The 24175-nt window shown below is 37.5% G+C and overlaps 1 protein-coding gene across 2 annotated transcripts in view; it reads left to right on the top strand.

The window, feature by feature from the left end:
* The window catches only part of LOC117289002 (Golgi apparatus protein 1-like), a 41766-nt gene extending 17818 nt beyond the window's left edge, over positions 1–23948 (top strand). For both annotated transcript variants that reach the window (XM_033769892.1, XM_033769891.1), the window contains 16 exons: positions 2774–2895; positions 5087–5188; positions 5801–5939; positions 6830–6973; positions 8694–8843; positions 9304–9417; positions 12634–12722; positions 13277–13391; positions 16424–16654; positions 17175–17254; positions 18734–18932; positions 19829–19864; positions 20320–20496; positions 21183–21303; positions 22465–22571; positions 23212–23948. In XM_033769892.1, the coding sequence (XP_033625783.1) occupies positions 2774–2895; positions 5087–5188; positions 5801–5939; positions 6830–6973; positions 8694–8843; positions 9304–9417; positions 12634–12722; positions 13277–13391; positions 16424–16654; positions 17175–17254; positions 18734–18932; positions 19829–19864; positions 20320–20496; positions 21183–21303; positions 22465–22571; positions 23212–23379 (2094 nt within the window). In that variant the 3' untranslated portion in view covers positions 23380–23948. The remainder of the gene's footprint in view (positions 1–2773; positions 2896–5086; positions 5189–5800; positions 5940–6829; positions 6974–8693; positions 8844–9303; positions 9418–12633; positions 12723–13276; positions 13392–16423; positions 16655–17174; positions 17255–18733; positions 18933–19828; positions 19865–20319; positions 20497–21182; positions 21304–22464; positions 22572–23211) is intronic.
* The last annotated feature ends 227 nt before the right edge of the window (positions 23949–24175 follow it).

Genomic DNA, 24175 nt, shown 5'->3' with positions numbered 1-24175 from the left:
ACTAAAAGGGTTGGGGTACTCTTTGTTTCACACAAATTTACAGATTTACATTTGACTAACACGTTTTAAAGGAAGTGGACACTATTGGTAATTGTCAAAGACTACATGTAGCTCTCACAGTTGTTGTATCTCAACATATGCATAAAATAACAAACCTGTGAAAATTTAAGCTCAATCGGTCATCGAACTTGCGAGATAATATGAAAGCAAACAACACCCTTGTCACACGAGGTTGTGTGCGTTTAGATGGTTGATTTCGAGACCTCAAGTTCTAAACCTGAGGTCTCGAAATCAAATTGGTGGACAATTTCTTCCTTCTCGAAATCTATGGCACTTCAGAGGGAGCCGTTGCTCACAATGTTTTATACCATCAACCTCTCCCCATTACTTGTCACCAAGAAAGGTTTTATGCTAATAAATATTTTAAGTAATGATCAACAGTGTCCACTGCCCTTAAAGATAATGCTAGTAGAAAGTTTCCCATAAAATAATATAACTTGCTGAAAAGATGTATTTTTTGTGAAATCAGTATGAAAAATTTGGCAAAAATTATTTTTAGCTTGTACAACAGATTTACTTAACTCGGCTGAAAACATTGCTCCGCGAATGCTGTGGCAAGAGATGCGATTTTTACCCGCTGTAACCAGTCTAACTTTCAATTTTTGCTGCTAATTTTTCAGTAGAATGTACAGGCTGTCATGGTTGTGGAAAAATCAGTAAACAAATACATGTACATTTCTAACTGCACACTTTTAATAAATAATCAAATATTTTTACAGAAATTTATTCCAGTTACACACATTACTAAGTTGAAACAGATGGACAAATAAGTGTTATTTATAAGTCAGTTTTGTGCAAGAGTCAGTTTTCTAATGCCACTAATATATAAATAAATCCCATGAACATAAACATTTGTCATAAAAAGTAAGAAAACGCGACTGGGTTTATTTATATGTATTTTTTAGGCTCAAAAATAATCAAAAAATTTTAAACCATTCTGCAAAATCAGCTGTTGCGGTTTGAAGTGAAGCTCCGTCTCCATGAGGGAGTGAGGAGGAGGCAGTATGGAAAATAAATAGCCAGCTTTATTGGTGGCCATGGCGATGCTGCTGTTGCCTTAGTAACATAAATTAGCTTCACTGGTGGTATTGTATGGGGAGTTTGGTCCATTAATGCGAGTGCGTGTGTGTGTGTGTTTTCTCGATGGGTTAAACGGAAATTTAGCCGTCAGCAAGGTTGTGAGGATTTAGACATTTTTATTGATTTACCCTCGTCCTTTCACCTTTTCATAGAAACCGTGTTTCTAGCTAGGTAAAAAAGAAATTTTCACCAAATTGTGTAAATAAATAATAATTAAAAATTATTGGGTGATTTCAAATCGCCTTATCATTTGGCCTATAACATGTATAACAAGCATTTGTTATTAATTGAATATGGTTGGAAAGGTATTTTAAAATATCAAACCAACTCAAAATTATACGGTTTTCTTTTTACTATAATGTAAGTGAACTAACTGGGTCCGCAGTTTTCTGGAGTAAAAAATGCTGTTAAAAAAATGAGCAGGACACCAGTCGCAGAATGTATAGGACATTGTGTTTTGGTCGTTAACCTTATTCTGGGTAAGCATAATTTTATTGTGCTTAATAGCTACATTTTGGAAATCAGGCCCATGAAATTGGGATTGTGCCCTTGAAGGCTGTAATTTCTTTGCCTATTACTGGCTAATGGGGGGACTGTTTGTGTAATATTAGCGAAAGAGTGGCATGGGTTAAACAATGCAGAAAGGAATTGAAGTTGTCCTCACGGCTAAGTGACACCTGTTCACCATGGTGATGTATTATGCATGTGGGAAACAGCATGCCTGACCATCTGCGCTCAAGTTCATCACCAATTAATTGAAAATATTTAGAGGAGATTTTCTGATTTTATCACAATGGTAATGGAAGTCACAAATGATAACAAGTAATTATTATCTACATATTAATTTTCATAAGTTATGTTTATGATAAAAAATTAAAATTACTTGGAAACATTTAAAAACTATTAATTTAATAGACCTTTCCCATGAAATATGCAGCTTGCACGATACATGGAGGCCACTAACAGTGCGCACTAACACTGGCAAAATAAGGGAATATCAATTCTTGACAAAATCTCTTTTAAAGTCATTACTAGCCAAGTTGCAAACAGAACTTGCTAAAATTAATTACACTTCTTCAAAGCCATTGGACACTTTCGGTACAGAAACAAACAAAAAAAGTTCACAGATTTACAAATAACTTACAGGGTTTACAGAAGGTAATTTTGAAAGACTTCTCTACAAATATTATTCCATTAAATGCTTTACTTTTTGAGAAAACATCAAAACAATATTAATTTTCGATATTGAGAATTAAGCACATGTCATGACACGGCGAAACGTGCAGAAACAAGGGTGGGTTATCCCGTTATTTTCTCTTGACCGAATGAGCCTACATTTTCACAGGTTTGTTATTTTATATAGAAGTTGTGATACGCGAAGTGTGGGCCTTGGACAATACTGTTTACCGAAAGTGTCCAATGGCTTTAAGGCATTTACGGCTTAAGAAAAATATACTTTTTTTGTGATTTTTTTCATTTGCTTACAAACTCAATGGCAGCCCTTTTAAAAATGTATATTGAAACATTAAAGTCGACTGATTGCCTATCCTAGGTAATCTATAGAGGGTGCACTATGTTTGTATCGTCCATTGTCTTATTTTCTCTCTTGGTCTGTCCTTTCTTTCATTTACAGCTTCAAGAACTTGTAGAGACGGCTGACGCAGGAGCCAATTATCGTATTGACAGTGCACTTCACAAAGCCTGTAAGCCAGTGCGGGACAAACTCTGTAAGACCGAGGATGCCGGAGACGCAAAGTGAGTATCTTGAATGACTCAAGGGAGTTTCTTGAGTCAACAAAAGTTTTTTGGTTGTTGATCGTTTTTGAAAAGAGCCTCTACGTGACAGTAGATTAGAAAAGCAGTGTTTTGGAGTGGCTTTAGGCTTTCAGTTTAAATTGAGTTTTTCAAGAATCAGCAGAAATGCAGTTCAACATGAAAGTTTTGAGTTTATGAGTCCTTTTAATAAGCAGTGCAAGTTGCAAATTTCATGATTGAACTGGGTTTTCCCAGTACTCAAAAATAAACATCAAAGTGAAAGTATGAACATAATTATATTGTTTGGGTATTAAACAAGTTTTGAGCTATAAATGTTTGTTTTCTCCAGAAGACGATCATAGCATACTGATCGAAACGTCCAGTTAAACCAAGGGTTCTTTTCAGAACCACACCAACTCATTTAGAGATTTTCATTACATGGTGTTACCGCAAACCTTTTCATAATTTTTGTTTTCTTCTGTAAAATAAACAATTTGGGATTGATTAAGGACAACAAGTGGGATTTGAACCTACAACCTCTGAATTAACATGTCGGCCCTCTACCAACTGAACTATCTAGCACTTAACTAGACTGGCCCCCTGTCTTTATCCGTAAGGTCCCTGCTGTCAGATCCAGTGATTTCATTGGGTACAATGATGTGCAGTGACATGACATGAGCTTTCTATGTATGCCCAAGCAGTACAGTGCTCTCAAGTCCGCAATAGAATTTGTCTGCGTATCTCTTTGTGAAATGACTGAGGTCAAAGGTGAAAGTACCCGTCATTGCCGGTTTGGAGGCAGGTCTCTGGCGTTATTCACGAGCCTCGAAGTGTGACGTCAGATGTTCAGCCTAACACTAAACGTCCCCAGTAGAAACCCCAAGTGGGAAGAAGGATTCGCACTTGAGTTGTTTGCATCATTTTCTTGTTGGAAACTTTCACTCTTGGGCTGCTGAAGTGTTTCTTCTGCTTGCGCAACAGTCGGTTCTCCAAGTTGACTGTAAAAAGTGCCCAAAGTGACAAGACAGACAAACAAATTTAATATAATAAAGTTGTAATATTTAAAGCCTCTTTCATAGGTGGAATTTATTGATCACATTCAAAAAATTGAATGGTACCAGAATTTCTGTTGAAAACAACTATTAACATGTTCCAAAATCCTGTGAATTTAACATTTTTTATCAGCTCTCCAGATGACAAACTGCCCAGGTAGGAATCTTCAAACCTTGCCCCCATGCTGTGTTAGCAATCCCCACTTGGGCTAAATTTCATAGAGCAGCTTTAGCGCAGAAATTAGCTAAGCACAAAACGCTTTTGCTTATCAGATAAAAGGATACCAGCTAAAATACTATGTTACACGTACCATCTGTGACTGGTATCCTGCTCATTTTTGCTGAGCACATAATTGTTGAGCAGATAATATTTTCTGCTAAAGCGTGGCGTGTCATGGCCCGAGCGGTTAAAAGCATCGGATTCAAGCTCTGGTGTTTGATCAGCAAAGTGTGGGTTCGAATCCAGGTCATGACACTTGCTACATAAAATTGGGGAGGTAGTGCTTTCTACTCTGCTGGACAGGCTTCAGACTGATGATACCCAAGCGTACATTCGTACGGACTGTAAAAGGGGTACCCCTGTTTCAGCCCTAGGAATACATGTAGGTGGCAACGGCCTCTGGAAAAAACAACTGTAGCCCACACCTTGAAGTGGCCTTCAGGCCTTGTGTGTCTGGCGTCTTGCATACAAACAATAAATATTTTTAAAAAAATAGGAGATAATATTTTCTGCTAAAGCCAGCTCTATGAATTTTACCCTGCGACTTGTCTGGGCTGTTGTCAGGATTTGTTTTTCTCCGTAGACCCTCTCTTTTGAATTCAGAACTTCTGGACAGTTTTAATTTGTTTTTCCGGCCCTGTAGTATTTGACTATTGTGGTGGGTGTAGTGACGCTTTGTTCTATCCATTCTGTAATCTCTTGGATCCTCTAGATTGTGTAGGATCACTTCTCCACTAAGAAGAAACCCTTTACTTGTTTTCAGTACCCCCCCCCCCTCCCCCCTCTGCCTTGGCTCGGTTTCACAAAAGTACCTAATGTAGTCGACGGCACTCATGGCCCTTCTTCTTAATTAAAGCTTAATTTCTAAATATAGTGTGACTATCACTTGTAACTTGTTTCGTTCTCTCTATCTTTGAAGGGTACTTTCATGTCTGATGGAGAACATCTACTCGTCCGAGATGACCAAAGAATGCGAAACCCAACTGCTGGAACTGCAATATTTTGTCTCCAGAGATTTCAAGTGAGTTTCTATATTTACCCAAGTTGCCTTCTGGGCAGCCTCGTTGCCTCGCTGCCCATGGGCAGTGAGCCATAGCGATACCTCTTGTCAATAATCCCTGGAAAGAAAGCACTGAAAATCAACGCTGGTTGGCGAACCAAAAGTGACAGCTTTGCGTGCATTATTGTTAACATCTTTTGAGCACTTCTAGGCACAATATTATGCTTACCAAAATATGGTAATCAGCCCAACATGCCATTTCTTATGTACATGTACAATCTGTGACTGTATCCTGCTAATATGGTTGCTTAGTAGAAACCGTTATAGCATTATTTTGTGCTTAGGCAGCTCTTTGAAATTGAACCCTGGGCCACTCTGTGAAATTGAACCCTTGGCCCAATTTCACAGCACTGCTTGAGCAGAAAATATTGCTGAACATTTTTCTGCTAAGCATAACTAAGCAGGATACCAGTTACATTTTGTACTTGTAAAACGGTATTTTAGCTGGTAACCTTATTCTGGTAAGCAAAATTTTGTTGTGCTTAGCATTTTCTTTTTGTGCTTAAGTAGCTCTATGAAATTGAGCCCTGAATTGACTGTGTGATTGACCTTGTGTATTTGATCTCCCCATAGATTGGATCCCCTGCTGTATAAGAACTGCCAGCAAGACGCCACTGACCTATGCTATATAGAGAACTGGCAGAATAGTCAGCTCCCCCAGGGAGTGGTCTTTGCTTGTCTACACAGACACCTTCACCCACAACCAAACGAGGTGAGAATCTATCTATCTTCCAATGAGTACATCCCTCCAGAGGAGTATAGTCGTACTTGGGTGCAAAAGTGCTTGGTCACGGGAACAAATATATTTAAAAAATGTGCTACCGACTGAGGTCAAGGTGCAAGTAAAAAGAGAATCAAGACTGCTAGTTTTTTTTTTTCTAAGCTGTGAGAAGTAATGGGAAGGTATACGTTTGGGAAAAGCTCGTAAAATTAATTGCAATACAAAACTTTGGTTTAGAAGCCTACATAAGCTTTCGATAACATAAAGCATTTCACCTTGAAGTAATGTGGTTAATGTAAAATAACCCAGTTCATTTATCAAAAAGAGAAGTGGATTCATCCCGGGGGGGGGGAGGGGTCCTGGTTTGATTGGCTGCATACTCCGCAGCCGCACCTTGTAAACCATTATGGTGCTACATGTATGTAAAAGAAAGTAGGTCTCATAATTCAAAATGTAGTCCCACATACCTTGCATGAAAATACTGAATGTAGAAATGCCTCGAGCGTAACCTAGTGTCGGGTAAGAGAGCTATAAGAAGCCACTATTATTATTATTAAGTAGGATTTGAAACTTTGCATGATGGAATTATGATCTAATAAGGTTTGCGGTAACACCATGTAGTGATATAAGATTTGAGGCATTGCATGGTGAGGTATCACTGTATATATACCATGTGTGTATCTACTTGCCAGGTAGAGTTTGTTCTTAGAGAACTGTCTTGCTTTATTCTACTGCCGAGCAGTACATAATCATGTAATGATAATATTTAATTGAGTTGGGGTGGTTCTGAAAAGAACCATAGGTTTCAACTCGACATTTCGATCAGTATTCTTGTTATTATTAAGAGTTTTGTCTTTCTTTCCCTGCAATGCCTTCTCCAGGTTGCGCTGTCACCAGGGTGCCAGGCCCAGGTCCATCGGGTTCTACGCCAGCGTGCAGTCAGCATCCACCTCAACCCTCAGATTGAAGCAAAATGCCGCGCTGACCTCGGTCAATACTGTGCAGACAAGACGGGCAAAGGAGAGGTATGACAAAAATCCTCCTCTCCCATCCTCGCTTCCCCTCTCCCAACCTCGCTTCCCCTCTCCCATCCTCGCTTCCCCTCTCCCATCCTCGCTTCCCCTCTCCCAACCTCGCTTCCCCTCTCCCATCCTCGCTTCCCCTCTCCCATCCTTGCTTCCCCTCTCCCATCCTCACTTCCCCTCTCCCATCCTCTTGGTTCGCACAATTTTTGAAACTTGTGTGCTAGGAGCATCAGCCTCCAATTTGTACGTGGTCCTATACTGAAAAAAACTTTTGTTGTGGCCGATTTGAGTTTAAACATCATATCAAGAATCTTGTTCCACCACCTCAGTCATCTGGGCCCAATTTCATGGCTCTGCTTAACGTAAGCACAGAATCAGCACTTACGGAAGCAGGGAATTCTGTGCTAACGGCAAGCGTATTAGATGGGTTAGCCGCGAATTTAGGTAGTCTACGCTTACAAGGCTAGCGCAGAAATTTGGCGCTTGCACATAAGCCGGGGATCATGATCGTAAGCACAGAATTCTGCGGTAAGCAGAGCCATGAAATTGGGCACAGATGGTTAAACAGTTACACTACATGAGCGAATCTGTTTTAACGGGAAAACTATTTATACTTGTTCATAAGAACATAAGAACATAAGAAAACTTTATTGATCTTCAAAAGAAGAAATTGCATTGCTCACACAAGTTTTTAAAACACACCAAATGTGAAAATGTAACAACAGGCAGATACAAAAATAGCACAAGATAAACGCACAAGGATTTAAGGATAAAAAACATATATACGCCGACAGGCCATATGTCTATACAACAATATAAAAATATAGAGAATAATTTAAAAATATGCAAATATATGCATAATGTGTTTGCCTGTAAGTTGGATGTTTGTACACTTCTGAATTATTTTTGGTTATTATCTGGGGGAAAAATAGGCCCCAACCTTATAATTTTGAAGAACTTGATACACTTTAGCCGTTGGTGGTGTGTGTCAACATGACTGTAACTTGGTTTTTGGGTTGTTATACCTCCATGCTGCAAAAAGCTGCTACTCAAAACAAAGCTTCTACATGTGACGTAACATGAGTCATAATGTGAGTGATGACATAACATGAGTCATGACGTAACATGAGTGATGTCATAATGTGAGTGATGGCGTAATGTGAGTGATGACGTAATGTGAGTGATGACGTAACATGAGTCATGACGTAACATGAGTGATGTCATAATGTGAGTGATGGCGTAATGTGAGTGATGACGTAATGTGAGTGATGACGTAACATGAGTCATGACGTAACATGAGTGATGTCATAATGTGAGTGATGGCGTAATGTTAGTGATGACGTAATGTGAGTGATGACGTAATGTGAGTGATGACGTAATGTGAGTGATGACGTAACATGAGTCATGACGTAACATGAGTCATGACGTAACATGAGTGATGTCATACTTGAGTGATGGCGTAATGTGAGTGATGTCGTAATGTGAGTGATGACGTAATGTGAGTGATCACGTAACGTGAGTGATGACGTAACATGAGTCATGTTGCAATACGAGTCATGACGTTACAGGGCACATGAGCATATTCAAAATTATTAGTTTTAAGTCACGTCTAATCTCATTTGAACTCAAATTCCTTATTGATCCAAGACAAATGTACATGAATTTTAGCAAAGATAATATTTATCGTTAATTAGGTCTTTAAAACTTTTTTTTTCCACAGGAGCTGATCTGTCTACAAGACAACGTGGAGAAACTGCAGGACGATTGTCGTAAGATGATTGGCAACTTCACTGTGGAGGAAGCTGAAGATATTAAGATGAATCGTAAACTCATGGCAGCTTGTGCTCCCATGATTAAGAAGTTCTGTAAAGTAAGTCAAGTGCTCAAAAATCGCTGTCTGGTCCTTGTTTTTTTAAGGCACTGGACACTAGTATGGGTCATAACTCAAAATAGTTGTTTGCGTACATTGTGTAAAAACTTACTTGGTAACGAGCAATGTAGAGCTGTTGATACATTTCATTGTTGAAACATTCGGAGAAACTGCTACCTCTAGAGTAGCGTATTTGTTGTGAAACATGTAAAGTCTCACTAAGATATTTAAGGGACGCGTTACCTATGAGTGGGCAATTTGGTCTACGAAAAACCTTTGAAATTGTTTGTTTTGAAATGCATGGTCAGAAAGATGTTTTAAAAAAAGAGTTTCAAACAAAAATGCCTCATAAGTGCACAGATTTCCTTAAACATTGTGAACTAGTACTGCACTCTAGTTTATGGAGTCAAATTTTTGACACATATAGAATAAAATTAAAATAAATGTTGTTTTCTTGCAGGATTTCTTGTCCAAGAAGGTCGATGAAGGAGCTGCTCTTCAGTGTCTGATTGATCACAAGAACGACGAGGAGATGGACCAGAAATGTGCCATTGGTATCGAGCATTTCCAACTGGTGAGTAGCTAAAGCTGTTTTCTACAATTATTGTTCAGAATTTCTGTGTTATTATAAGTGTTATTATTATTTTTTATTTTTTCCTTTATTATTTCGTTGTTATTTCTGTTAGTGCTGAGCTATCTCTATGTAATTTTTGTGTTTTCTCTCTATTGTTGCTGTGCTTTTCGTGATATTCCATGTTACCTCCATCTTATTTTGGGGTTTTCTCTTTTATTTGTTGTTTCTGTGTTATTTTGTGTTATTCTGTGTTATTTCTTTTCTAATTCTGTGTTATTCATGTGTTATTCCTGTGTTATCTCTCTTATTGCTGTGCTATTTATTTGTTATCTCTATTTCATTTGTTGTGTCGTCTCTCACTATTGTTTCGTGTTATTTTTTTCTGTGTTATTTTGTTGTTATTTCTGTGGTTTTCTGCACTGCTATTGCTGAACTATCTCTGTGTCATTCTTGTGTCATCTCTCTGTTGTTTCTGTGTTATTTCATGTTATTCTGTGTTATTTCTCTCTTATCTCTGTATTGTCGGTGCTATATTTGTATTATCTCTGTGTCATTCTTGTGTCATCTCTCTGTTGTTTCTGTGTTATTTCATGTTATTTTGTGTTATTTCTCTCTTATCTCTGTGTTGTCGGTGCTATATTTGTATTATCTTTGTGTAATTCTTGTGTCATCTCTCTGTTGTTTCTGTGTTACTTCATGTTATTCTGTGTTATTTCTCTCTTATCTCTGTATTGTCGGTGCTATATTTGTATTATCTCTGTGTCATTCTTGTGTCATCTCTCTGTTGTTTCTTTGTTATTTCATGTTATTCTGTGTTATTTCTCTCTTATCTCTGTATTGTCGGTGCTATATTTGTATTATCTCTGTGTCATTCTTGTGTCATCTCTCTGTTGTTTCTGTGTTATTTCATGTTATTCTGTGTTATTTCTCTCTTATCTCTGTATTGTCTGTGCTATAATAAATTTGTATTATCTCTGTGTAATTCTTGTGTCATCTCTCTGTTGTTTCTGTGTTATTTCATGTTATTCTGTGTTATTTCTCTCTTATCTCTGTATTGTCAGTGCTACATGTATATTTGAATTATCTCTGTGTCATGCTTGTGTCATCTCTCTGTTGTTTCTGTGTTATTTCATGTTATTCTGTGTTATTTCTCTCTTATCTCTGTATTGTCGGTGCTATATTTGTATTATCTCTGTGTAATTCTTGTGTCATCTCTCTGTTGTTTCTGTGTTATTTCATGTTATTCTGTGTTATTTCTCTCTTATCTCTGTATTGTCAGTGCTACATGTATATTTGTATTATCTCTGTGTCATGCTTGTGTCATCTCTCTGTTGTTTCTGCGTTGTTTCATGTTATTCTGTGTTATTTCTCTCTTATCTCTGTAGTGTCGGTGCTACATGTATATTTGTATTATCTCTGTGTCATGCTTGTGTCATCTCTCTGTTGTTTCTGTGTTATTTCATGTTATTCTGTGTTATTTCTCTCTTATCTCTGTATTGTCTGTGCTATAATAAATTTGTATTATCTCTGTGTAATTCTTGTGTCATCTCTCTGTTGTTTCTGTGTTATTTCATGTTATTCTGTGTTATTTCTCTCTTATCTCTGTATTGTCAGTGCTACATGTATATTTGAATTATCTCTGTGTCATGCTTGTGTCATCTCTCTGTTGTTTCTGTGTTATTTCATGTTATTCTGTGTTATTTCTCTCTTATCTCTGTATTGTCGGTGCTATATTTGTATTATCTCTGTGTAATTCTTGTGTCATCTCTCTGTTGTTTCTGTGTTATTTCATGTTATTTTGTGTTATTTCTCTCTTATCTCTGTGTTGTCGGTGCTATATTTGTATTATCTTTGTGTAATTCTTGTGTCATCTCTCTGTTGTTTCTGTGTTACTTCATGTTATTCTGTGTTATTTCTCTCTTATCTCTGTATTGTCGGTGCTATATTTGTATTATCTCTGTGTCATTCTTGTGTCATCTCTCTGTTGTTTCTTTGTTATTTCATGTTATTCTGTGTTATTTCTCTCTTATCTCTGTATTGTCTGTGCTATAATAAATTTGTATTATCTCTGTGTAATTCTTGTGTCATCTCTCTGTTGTTTCTGTGTTATTTCATGTTATTCTGTGTTATTTCTCTCTTATCTCTGTATTGTCAGTGCTATATTTGTATTATCTCTGTGTAATTCTTGTGTCATCTCTCTGTTGTTTCTGTGTTATTTCATGTTATTCTGTGTTATTTCTCTCTTATCTCTGTATTGTCAGTGCTACATGTATATTTGAATTATCTCTGTGTCATGCTTGTGTCATCTCTCTGTTGTTTCTGTGTTATTTCATGTTATTCTGTGTTATTTCTCTCTTATCTCTGTATTGTCGGTGCTATATTTGTATTATCTCTGTGTAATTCTTGTGTCATCTCTCTGTTGTTTCTGTGTTATTTCATGTTATTCTGTGTTATTTCTCTCTTATCTCTGTATTGTCAGTGCTACATGTATATTTGTATTATCTCTGTGTCATGCTTGTGTCATCTCTCTGTTGTTTCTGCGTTGTTTCATGTTATTCTGTGTTATTTCTCTCTTATCTCTGTAGTGTCGGTGCTACATGTATATTTGTATTATCTCTGTGTCATGCTTGTGTCATCTCTCTGTTGTTTCTGTGTTATTTCATGTTATTCTGTGTTATTTCTCTCTTATCTCTGTATTGTCGGTGCTATATTTGTATTATCTCTGTGTCATTCTTGTGTCATCTCTCTGTTGTTTCTTTGTTATTTCATGTTATTCTGTGTTATTTCTCTCTTATCTCTGTAATGTCGGTGCTATAATTGTATTATCCCTGTGTCTTTCTTGTGTCATCCCTCTCTTGCTTCTGTGTTGTTGCATCGTTAATTTGGTGTTATTTCTGTGTTATCACTGTGCTTATTTCTGTGTTATTTCTCTGCACTCTCTGTATTGTTTCTGTATTGTTTCTGTGTTATTTTGTGTAATGTCTGTTATTTCTGTGCTATTTCTCTGCCATCTCTGTATTGTTTCTGCATTGTTTCTGTGCTATTTTGTGTTATGTCTTTGTTATGTCTGTGTTATTTTTGTGCCCCTACTGTGTTGTTTCTGTGCTATTTCTGTGTTACACCTGTTTTCTATGTGTTAGTGATGTGTTATTTTTTTGTTACTTAGGTGTAATGTATGCGTTTCTTATGTGTTATTTCTTTGTTTGTCTCCCACAGATTCAGCTTCAAGATTATCGTTTCAACTTTAAATTCAAGGAAGCCTGTCGGAAGGACGTCGTTCAACTGTGTAAAAAGAGCAAAGACAAGTATGTTGGATAAAACTTTATTATTGTAATGTGATTAAAGTCCCCCCCCCCTCACTTTTCTTTCGCAATGTGTGATTTTTGATCTGTTTCTTGTCAATTATTACAACCGCTTTCTAAATGGTTTCATAAATGTTGCATCGTTAAACCTACCAAAAAAGTCTTATCAAATTTTTCTGTTTTGTTGCTTTAAAGGAAAGTTATATTTGGTAATTATACTTCACATTAATGGCCGGTTCATTTTTCCTGCAAATGCTTTTTGTGAAGCTACTTTTCTTTGGTCACTGTTTGAAACCAGTGCCTATTGATAATCTATCACCAGAGTTTGCTTTGCATTCTTCGCAAATGTGAACCGGGGTTAAGTTTTATTGTATAACATAACAAAACAATTTTAATTTACACGGCGCTATTCCATCAAGATCATATTGCACTAGAAAGAAATTGAAAAAGTGAGTCTTTAGGACTTTACGAAATGCATATAGATTAACAGATTTATTAACAAAACAAATTGGAAAAAATATTCATTCTAAGTTTGTCTTGATATCTCGTACCTACAGGAGCTCTATTATTAAGTGTCTCAGCGGCCAAGTACGTGACGACACTCTGATGGAAAAGGAGCACAGTGTCAGCATTGAATGCCGCAAACAGCTTAAAGCGGAACTCCTACAGAGGGTAAGAGACAATCTAATACCAGGGAAATGATTTCTCCGTATTTTAACAAGGAATCCAGGTTTTTTTTATAACCCCCCCTCCCCCCCCCCAAAAAAAAGAAATAAATAAATAAATAAAAATATTCATCAAATTCAGAAGAAAAGAGAAGATACGCACACAAGGAGCATCTAAGATTGCAGAGTAGGTCTTTCAAAACCAAAGATTAATGTGTCGGAAGCTGTCGCACTTGCAAGCTTTCACGCTTTGCGCTCGCAAACTTTCACACTTTGCGCAAATAATTTGGGCGTTTTTTTTTTTTTTTTTAACAGACTATCACAGACTGCAAAACAGTACTGAAGTTTCACTTCCATCTGAAAACCTTCATAAGTTTTTATTTCCCAGACCCTTTGTTATAGTCTCATCTGTATCTCTTGAAGTGATGATAAACAAACAAACACACACACTACGGCTGAGTGTTTTATCAACTCGCTGATGAAAATGTTCTGCAATTCTGATCAAGAGCAAGTCCAACCCATCTGAAAGGATTTGGGTACTTTTTCAAAATGTCCACAAATTTACATTAAACTCACACGGTTTGAAGATAATGATAGTAGAAAGCTTCCCTTCAAATATTACTTACTTAGGTGCTGTAGTTTGTTGAGAAATGAGTAAAACAAGTCACAAAATATGTTCTGTCTCGGTGATACGACAATTATTTTAGTATGTAAAAACCCATTAACCAGTTATGATATTATATCAAAATACATAAAAATTGTTCAATTCATTTTTACATGCTAAAACTGAGACGATTTTTTTGTTTGAGACCATGTTTACTAATTTTTCAAAAGTTTCAGCATATCGATACAGCGATCTGCGCATGGTTGTGATGCTGCATTTCAATTTGATTTGAAGGCACTGAACAGTAACACGTTTGGTAATTGTCCAAGACAATTCTTCTCACTTGGTGTATCCCAACATAACTAACTTTATTCTCTTTACCAAGTCAGCTCGTCCACTAGAGATTTTCTTGCCTCAACTGGTTATTGACAATATGCCCATCAGCAGGGTATCTTCTGCACAATTTCTGGGCGTTACCATTGATCAAAGCCTTTCCTGGACAGAACATATTTCTTCTATTTCTAAAACCGTTTCCCGAAACACAGTCGTTCTATCTAAACTCCGCTTCTTTCTTCCAGCTACCTCTATGCACTTACTGTACAACTCTCTTATTCTACCATATTTGAATTATTGTAACATTGGTTGGGCGTATACCAGCAATAGTAAATTGAACGCCTTGTTTGTTATCCAAAAAAGGACCATTCGAATATGCACTTTTTCTCATTTCCGCGTCTATGCACCCTTACTCTTACTGACATCAATAAACTTCAAACTGGCATTTTATGTTCAAATATACTAAAAATCTCCTTCCTCGCACATTTTCCACTTTCTTCACGTCGGTTCATGAAGTCCATGACTACTCAACCAGATCCTGTAATAACCTGTTTCTTCCTTTCACCCGCACCCTGTACTCTAGCAACACACTTCGATTCACTGGTTCACGTCTTTGGAATGCTATCTCTAGCAATTTAAGAACAATGTTGTCCGTGGGTCGATTTAAGATCTCTTACAAAAGAGTCCTCCTCTCCCACTATGTAACATAGCTTTTCTCAACACTTATTTATTTTGTTTGTCGTCTTCAGTTAGCCTGGTTTAACATTCTTTGTGTTTTTGTCGTCAGCATTTTGTATTGTCATTGTGTAATTGTCTTGCCCTTGTTCCTTCTTCGATGTTTATTTGTTTGTTTGTTTGTTTGTTTGTTTGTTTGTTTGTTTGTTTGTTTGTTTGTTTGTTTGTTTGTTTGTTTGTTTGTTTGTTAATAATAATAATAATAATAATAATTATAAGACTTGTAATGCCGAATATCCACGCTGCTGGGTGTTCAAGGCGCAGTAAAACCAAAAACAAAACAAAAACAAAACACAACACAAAGAAAAACAGACACAACAAAATTAGTCATTGAAAACCTGTGACATAAGATAAGTTTTGAGAAGAGACTTGAATTTTGCAGTACAAAGACAAGATCGAAGATTAAGTGGTAGAGAGTTCCAGATGCGTGGCGCGGCTGAAGAAAAAGACCTGTCACCCCATGTTTGTTTGTTTGTTTGTTTGTTTGTCTTGTGTGTTTCTTGTCTGTGTAAAGGCTGTTGTCTACAAGCCACGGCTTATCTGAAAGCCTCATGCTCTCGCTCCTGTCTTGTACATAGTTAATTCCTAGTTATTAATTTATTATTTGCTTTTAGATTATATTGTTTTTCTGTATAATTTAATGCACTTTAGATTTGTTAAATTTCTAGGCACTGTTTAATTCTCACAATTGTTTTTTTTTTTTCAACAAGAGTATGGAATAAACGTTTATTGAATTGAATAAGCATAAAATAACAAGCCTGTGAAAACTTTAGCTCAATTGGTCATCGAAGTTGCAAGAAAATGATGAAAGAAAAAACACCCTTGTTGGACGAGTGTGTGTGCTTTCAGATAGGAAAAAAAGGCTTTTGGCTAGAAGTCTTTTATTATTTTAGTGAGACTTTTGGCTAGAAGTCTTTTAGTATTTTAGTTAGAAATTATCTCTTTTTCAAAATCTAGACTACTTTAGAGGGAGTTGTTTCTCGCAATGTTTTTTACTATCACCAAGTCTCCAATGCTCTTTACCAAGTCAGTTTTTAAGTTGGCATTTGTTTTGAGTAATTACCAAACATGTACCACCCTTTAATATATGTTAAATTTGCATTGGAGATAAAGAGCAAGTCCAAATCATCACAATGCAATGTTGCAGTCCCCACTGCTAAAACATAGGATTGGAACCACCTCTAGCTACCGGGCGATCTCGGTGGTCCAGTTGGTTTGACACTGCTCTAGAATTTCAAAGGTGGTGGGTTCGAATCCCACCTGACTGAGTCATATGCCTGTGATTTTTTTCAGGAAAGTACCGAGTTTACAGTGCTTACACACATCGATTGATTTAGAGTTGGTTTTTATACATTTTTGTTAAATAGTCCGAGGATATTCATCTGGATCCTGAACTCTTCAAGGGATGTGAGAAAGACGTGCCCAAGTTCTGCTCTAACATCAAGGCGGGAAACGCCCGCATCCTGGAGTGTCTTCGGGACCACCGGAAGGAGTTGGAGGACCAGTGCCACGTCAAGCTCTTTAACCGGCAGAAGGAGCAGGCTCAAAATGTCCAGACTGATTACACCTTTGTGCACTCCTGTAAACGAATGATCAAGGTAAATAATAGTTCTTATGCATTGACGTTGTCAAGCTGCCATCTTGGAGGTAAAACGATGACATAACAATCGCAATGCACAGATTCTGTACATGTGGCGCACGGGATTGGCGAATGACCAACCTTCTTTTGACCTCTAAGTGAGGGCGCCCTACTCAAATGACATCATGTGCATCAGGTCTTTAATAATAATATTAACCAGTTTTTTCATAGCGCTTTTCACACCCGGAGGGCGCCAGAAAAGCCCTTCCAACATTATTACCCCGGGTCACTGGGCTATTTAATTCATTTCAGTTTAATTCATATTCAAACCATCTCAGTTCCCTGGGGAGTAATCGGCCTGTGCTGCCAAATATGCGCTACTAAGCTAAGAACATCTCTGCTCCCATAGGTACCCATTTACCCCTGCTCTTATCCGTTCGGCAATGAAACACCATAATAACAGAAAGTTATTCCGCTGAACAAATTAATGCAGTATTTTTCTTAATTCTTATTCATTGTTTTTCTTGTTTAATTTCCAGCTCTACTGTTCTGGCATTCCACAAGATGAACTTTTGAAGTGCCTCAAAACTCACCGAAATGAGCAGTCATTTGATTCAAAGTAAGGTTTGAAACCCAAAAATTATGGTGAAAGATATTGACACTTCAGTGCCAGCTGTATTAGACATGTGGTGTTGATGTCAATCTGGGAAACATACTGCCATATGACTTTATCCGTTTGGTTGGGATTGGGTGCCATTAGGCCATATAAAAAGAAGAAAATTGTTGATCATCTTTTTTTTTTTTGCAGACGGGGAGGGGGGTTTGTTTTGTTTTTAAGTTGTGTTGACATGCCAAATATGAAATCAAGAATAAAGAAATCACCACAATCACTATATAACAGAGGGTTTGTGTGTTTTTGATGTTTTCAATAGTATTGGTCAAACAAATTTAACTCCTAGATGACATTTTCTGTAAACTTTTTCAAACAACTAAGCACAGTGTAGCCCAAGTAAATATTTGAAGAATTGTTCTTGCTTTGCCAACATGAATAAAAACCTTCTTTAAACATCTTTTCAAACCTGTACAATTATATAAAATTTCAGCTGAAAAATCTGGGCAGTTAAAGTATAAAGAGATATCCAGACATGGGGAAAAAAAAAAAAAAAAAAAAATAGGGGTCGGGGGGGTTTTGAACGATCGGGCGGGACGATCAACAATTATTTTTTGTGTGGCCTTAGCATAGTAGGCTGGTTTCAAGGTTGAGAAAGGAGTGTTATGGCATTATCTTCAAGTGGGAACGGAGGACTTTGACAGCGAGGAAATTCATGATTTGCTTTTTGTGTAAAAAAATAATGGGGACAGCGCCAAGTAAGGCGAACTAATTGGAGAATAAAGAGAAGTCACTGCCAGAAACACAGCAGCAAACCCCCTCTCCTTGCGATAAGTGTAACTGGATTCTTTTATGGTTTTTGGGGTTGAACAAAGAATTGACTAGAGTGGGATTCGAACCAACGACCTCTGGATTAACGTGCCGGCGCTCTACCAACTGAGCTATCTAGCCTTATATGGCGGTGTCCCTATTTTGTCAATATCTTTGTTCGGAAATGGTGGATTCTTTTATGTGCATAACACAAGATTTGGGTTAGGGTTTAGGGCTTAACGTCCGAACCGAAGGATGAAACAATAATGGTTAAGTGCCTTGCTTAAGGACACATTGTCAAGACTGAGATTCAGACCCACACTCCGCTGATCAGAAACACTAGAACTAGAGTCCTGTGTCATTGACCGCTCGGCCACACTACACTATAAAACCACAGATACTATTCCTTCTGACACAGAGCCTCTTTTGTGCAAGATGGTTTGTCATATTAATTTTGTTTTTTTACCCATACACCAAAGTGTGTAACTGTATACTCAGTACTTTCCCGAGTCCTGTGCGTTGAGGTATAGGACCTCCTTTCAAATACCCTTAGCAACAGCCGTAGCCAGAGCTGTAGACACCAATTCGGATATGGCCATACAAAGTTTTTTTTACTGAAAGTCATTATGGAAATGCCATAATGACTACTTGTATGGTTTTGTTTCCCTCCCTATGAAGCTGCAAAGCGGTTCTGACAAAAAGATCCATCCAAAAGCTGGAAGACTTCCGCCTGAACCCGTTGCTTCAGAAGGCGTGCCGTCGTGACATGCCAAAGTTCTGTGGCAGCATCCAAGAGAAAGCCAAGCAAGAGCAATACAAGAACAAGGAGCTGGAGGGGGAAATGGTGGAGTGTCTTAAGACAAAGTTCTCTACCAAGGTAGGGTTTGGAAGGAAAAACTGGAAAGACGGTTGTCTGTGGGAGGGGAAAGGGTGGGGACAGGAAGAGTGCTGTCATAGAGCAGTCATGATTGCGTTTTGACCTAAAATGCCAAGCTTTTTAAGGTTTTTCAAATTTCTGTAAAATAAAATTAAAATTAAATCTTTCTCAACAAACAATATGGATCTTGCTGATTTGTTTTGCCTTGGTACATCCTAAAGTCATTAAAGAAAACGGTAATAACTATTTATTAAGTGGCGAGTATGAACTATTTATTAAGGCGCTGAGTATTGTGCAAAGGGACCTCACAGGATATGCGCTATATAAGAATGGTTTATTTTTATTATTATTATTATTACTGTTATTATTATTATTTATTGAGTTAAAATGCCCTCTCGTTATAACATGTATATTATGGGTCATACCTGTACGATTGATGACACTGTTTGAGTTCACTTCATATAAAAGAATGTACAGGTACGATAGCGGCGCTTTCAGAATACATCAAAATAAATCGAACATGTATGACCTTGACACTGAAAGAGTTAATACTCACTTATCTTACTATAATAGAAAGGTTTGCAGTAGCACCATGTAACGACTATCTCTAATGAGTTGGAGGTGGTTCTGAAAAGAACCGTTGGTTTCAACTCAATGTTTCGATCAGTATGCTCTGATCGTCTTCTGGAGAGAAAAAAAGAATAAAAAAAAGACGATCAGAGCATACTGATCGAAACGTCGAGTTGAAACCAACGGTTCTTTTCAGAACCACCTCCAACTCATTAGAGATAGTCATTACACGGTGTTACCGCAAACCTTTCTGTATCGTATTTCCTCTATGCAAATTTTCAAATCCTACTTATCTTACTCTTGTGACTTTATCTTGTTCCCAACAGAACCTGTCGCCAGACTGTGAGAACTACGTCAGAGATGTGAGTGGAAAAGGAAATGTTATTTGTATCAGATTAAAATCTTAGAATAGTACAACGTTGTGTAACACTGCTTTATTGGCAAAACGGTTTTTAAAGGGTTCGGGTACTATCACAATGTCCAGAGATTTACATTAAACTTATATGGTTTGGAGATAATTGGTAGAAAGCTTCCCTTACAACATTACTTGCTGAGTTGCGATAGTTTTTGAGAAATGAGTAAAACAATGTAACGAAAAAAACTTTTGTCTTAGAAAATGACAATTATTTTTGCATGTACGTACAATGTGTTTACCAGTATTGGTATTCATACATGATGGAAAAAAAATTGTCTCCTGACACATCATCGTGCTACTGCAATAAATATTGATACCTCACCGTGCAATGCCTCAAATCCCTGATATATATTTTGAGTAACTACCAAACATTAAGACTTTAATTGATTTTATTTTGCGTAGCTGATTCACGAGGCAGCCATGGACTACAGGATGGACCCCGTCTTGTCTCGTATCTGTAAGACGACCACGGTGAAGTATTGCTCGGAGCAACTAGAGTCTCCTGGCCAGGGACAGGTAGAGGAATGCTTGAAGAGTAAACTACATGAGGGGAAGATTGACGACCTCAAGTGCCGCATGGTAAGCGACGGATTTTGGACACTAGGGCCCAATTTCATCGAGCTGCTTGAGCAGAAAAATATTGCTTAACAAGTTTCTGCTTAGCAGAAATGAGTTGGATACCAGTCACAAATTGTACATGTGGCTGGTACACTTATTTTGGAAAGCACTATGTTGGGCTTAGCAACTTTTTGTGCTTTTGTAAGCATCTCTATGAAATTTGGCCCTGTTTTGGTCACATCATGGCCCTAGATGAAAATTGTTCCTTAACAGAAACTGGTTGAATTCATTTCAATTTCAATTCTTCGAGGTTTATTTAAAATATGGTTACCAGCCAAAATTAAATTGGGTTTACATTCTTGGCAACTGGTGTCCCACTTATGTTTTGCTAAGCAGTATTTTCAGCTTTATGCAATAGAGCCCATGTCCAATTGATCAGTCAGGGTTCTTTGCATCTTTTTGCTGTCGGTCACATTTGAATCTCAAGACCTGGGCCCAATTTCATAATGCTGCTTAACGATAATTTTTGTGCTCACTGTAGCAGAAAGATTTGATAAGGTGCAAGCGTATTTCAAAGGATAGCAGAAAATTAGGCGGTAATACTGCGTATTCACCATGGATTTTCATTGTGACCCTCCCCAAGCCTAGCCTTCCGACACCAACCCCAATTCAACTACCCTCTTTGTCATCTTTGTGTGTCATTTCAGCAAGTAATCCGTCTGGTGCAACAAGGCCGTGCTGATGTCCACGTTGATCCTCTACTCTACAAAGCATGTGCCTTGGATATTAAACATTTCTGCGCTGGTATACCACAAGGGCAGGGCCGACGTGAGTACTTCCCTTACCTTAAGTCACAGTCCATACTTCCTGGGAATGCGATATGAATTTCGACGTCACAACCCTCTTTTCGCTGTGAATGTTTCGCAGGAGTTGAGCACATTTTAACGGATGGGAATTATTCCTTTAAGAAATGTTTATGTTCTTTAAATAAGTTTCATGCCTGTGCAGCGCATTGGGGTCTTGCCAGGGACAGAATGCTCTTACCAAGAATGCTTTTATATTATTATTACTAATATTAAAGGATTTGGGTACTTTTTGTAACGCAAAACACAATGTCCACAGATTTACATTAAACTTACACCGTTTGAAGATAATGATAGTAGAAAGCATACTTTAAAATATTAGTTGCTGAGGTGCTGTAGTTTTTGAGAAATGAGTAAAACAATGTTATGAAAATACGCTTTTACATGCGAAAATAATTTGCGTCTCATGATCGCAGAGACAGAAATTATTTTCAGGACATTGTTTTCCTCATTTCTCAAAAAATACAGCAATTTAGCATGTAATATTTTCAGGGAAGCTTTCTGTCAGCATTATCTTCAAACTGTGTAAGTTAAGTGTAATTCTGTGGTCACTGTGTTTTTTTGTCCTACAAAAAGTACATAGACCCTTAAAGAGCTGCTTGAACGAAAATGTCAAGTCGTAAACTTTGCTGAATTTCACTTAAAATGTTTTCAATTAATAAGGAAATTGAGTCATATGACTATAAGTAGATTTCAATTGTGTAAAAAACAATAATTTTGAATGCCCTTATCCAGCACTTTTCTGAGAGATTTGCGAAAAACCCCATTACGTAACCACTCTCAAAACGTCATAGTTGGGAGCTCCAATTTGTAAAGCCGCTTTGTTGCAGCTTGGAGGTAAATCGAAGCAAACTCCCAGATATGATGTCAGCGGCATTGTCCTTTGACTCGCGCCGTCAACGGCAGAAGTGTTTTTAGTTTTTCAAAACCTTTAGGTTGGGGCCTGATTTTTTAATCGATAATTAAGAAAAATTCAGAAGTGTACACATATTAAAGTTATACTATAATGGTGAACAAGTGCATTATAAACAAGTTAAAATACCATTTCCGTTGAAAACATTCGGCTCATGTATTTGTGTAAATGTACTTACATTTTGTTTTGATGTTTTTTGTTCCGTCCTTGTAGAGATGTCGTGTCTTATTGAAGCTCTAGATGATAGCACTATTAAGCTTCATCCAGATTGTCAACGTATGATCTCTGAGAGAAAGGAAATGTGGTCATACTCGGTCAAAGTAAGTTCATCTCAAGCCCCTATGACAAGAGTTAAGATTAGTCTTATCTCGAGTTAGGACGAGTTACTCATCCTAACTTGGTGACTGCCCTTAAGTTTTCATATTTCCTAGGGCTAGTCCTAAGTACCTCTTTGTGAAATCGACCCCGGGCCTGATATTTCATTGAGGCAACTAAGTGATTGACCTAATGCCTCATGGTCGTTGCGTTGGTGTCCTTGAAATGCTCCGGTACAAATTTATACTTTCCCCTTTTACCAAAATGTCTTCGCACAACAGGCCTACATGTAAAAAAAGAAACTGAAAAATTTAAACAAAATAAAAAAGTTCTTGTGATGTAAGACGATCTCTCACAATTCATTTTTTAAACACAAATTGTTTATATATTTGTCCCAAAATCTGCCCTGGATATTAAATCATTGCTTGATTTTTGTTTCTTTTTTTCTGCCCTGTTCAAGGTTGCGCCACCAGGCTCTGCCTTGGAGCAACATGCCCATGTCAAAAAGAAACTGAAAAATCCATTGAAAACAAAAAAGTAATCACGACCTCCCACAATTTTGTTTTTAAAACACATTTTTTCCCCGAAATCTGCCCTGGATATTAAATGATTATTTGATGTGGGTTTTTTTCTGCCCTGTTCAAGGTTGCGCCACCAGGTTCTCTACAAGACCTCGCCGCTGCAATCAATTCATCGGAGTCACGAGGCTACTTTCTTATGGTCTTTCTGGCAATAATAGGAATACTTTTCTTCGGGGGAATGTGCTGCGGGCGAGCCACGAAGCGAATCCGGGCTGAACTAAAAAACAAGTGATTTTTTTTATTTTATATATAGGTATGAACTAAAAAAATAGTTTGTTTGGGTTTATTTTTGTGAGTCAGTAAGGGTTCTGTAGTATCGTAGAGCACAATGCATACTGGGTATTATCTACTTAAATTCTGCCTGCTTCTTCTCTATGTTGTTTTCATTGCCCCGTCAGTTATGCAGAAAAATTATTGAAACCGTATGATTTTTTTGTTCCATCGGAGTTGCTGATTTCTCACTTTGATAAAATTTATAATTTCTACGCCTCATTGAGATTATTTCACTTCTTTTGATGCAAGGACTGTTGAATGCGCTGGAAGGAGTTCCTCAACGACAGTTTTGCCCATTCTGTGTTTCGGAAACTTGCACAATCTTGTTTCAAACCCAAAGAGAATTGCGATAAAACTGAGAGCAAAGAATTTTGTCTTTGAGAGGGCAAGGCTTATTTAGTTTGCGATGGGTCATTTTCACATGGAAGTTTGAAAGTCTTTGTGAAATTCCAGGCCTAACTTATAATCAATTTGACAAGGGGCCAGTACATAAGCCTGGTCCCTATTGATACCCACCCCCCCCCCCCCCCTGAAAAAAAAGAAGAAGAAATGTGTTGGGGTTATGGGGAGTTCTTTTGTTTTCTCTCTGCCTTGTTTTCTTGTATTATTTTTTTTTTGGGGGGGGGCCATGAAGGGGAATTAAGAGAGGAACAAGATTTGACCAAATTGTTTTCAATTGGATGTAAACTTCAGGTCCTGCAAACTAAAATGGTCTAGGTTTATTTCAGGTGTGTTTTAAATATATATATGTCAAT

Source organism: Asterias rubens, chromosome 4 (genome assembly GCF_902459465.1).
Source record: "Asterias rubens chromosome 4, eAstRub1.3, whole genome shotgun sequence".
Classification (NCBI taxonomy): domain Eukaryota; kingdom Metazoa; phylum Echinodermata; class Asteroidea; order Forcipulatida; family Asteriidae; genus Asterias; species Asterias rubens.
The sequence above is the reverse complement of the archived record's forward strand: the minus strand, read 5'-3'. Positions and strand labels throughout refer to the sequence as shown.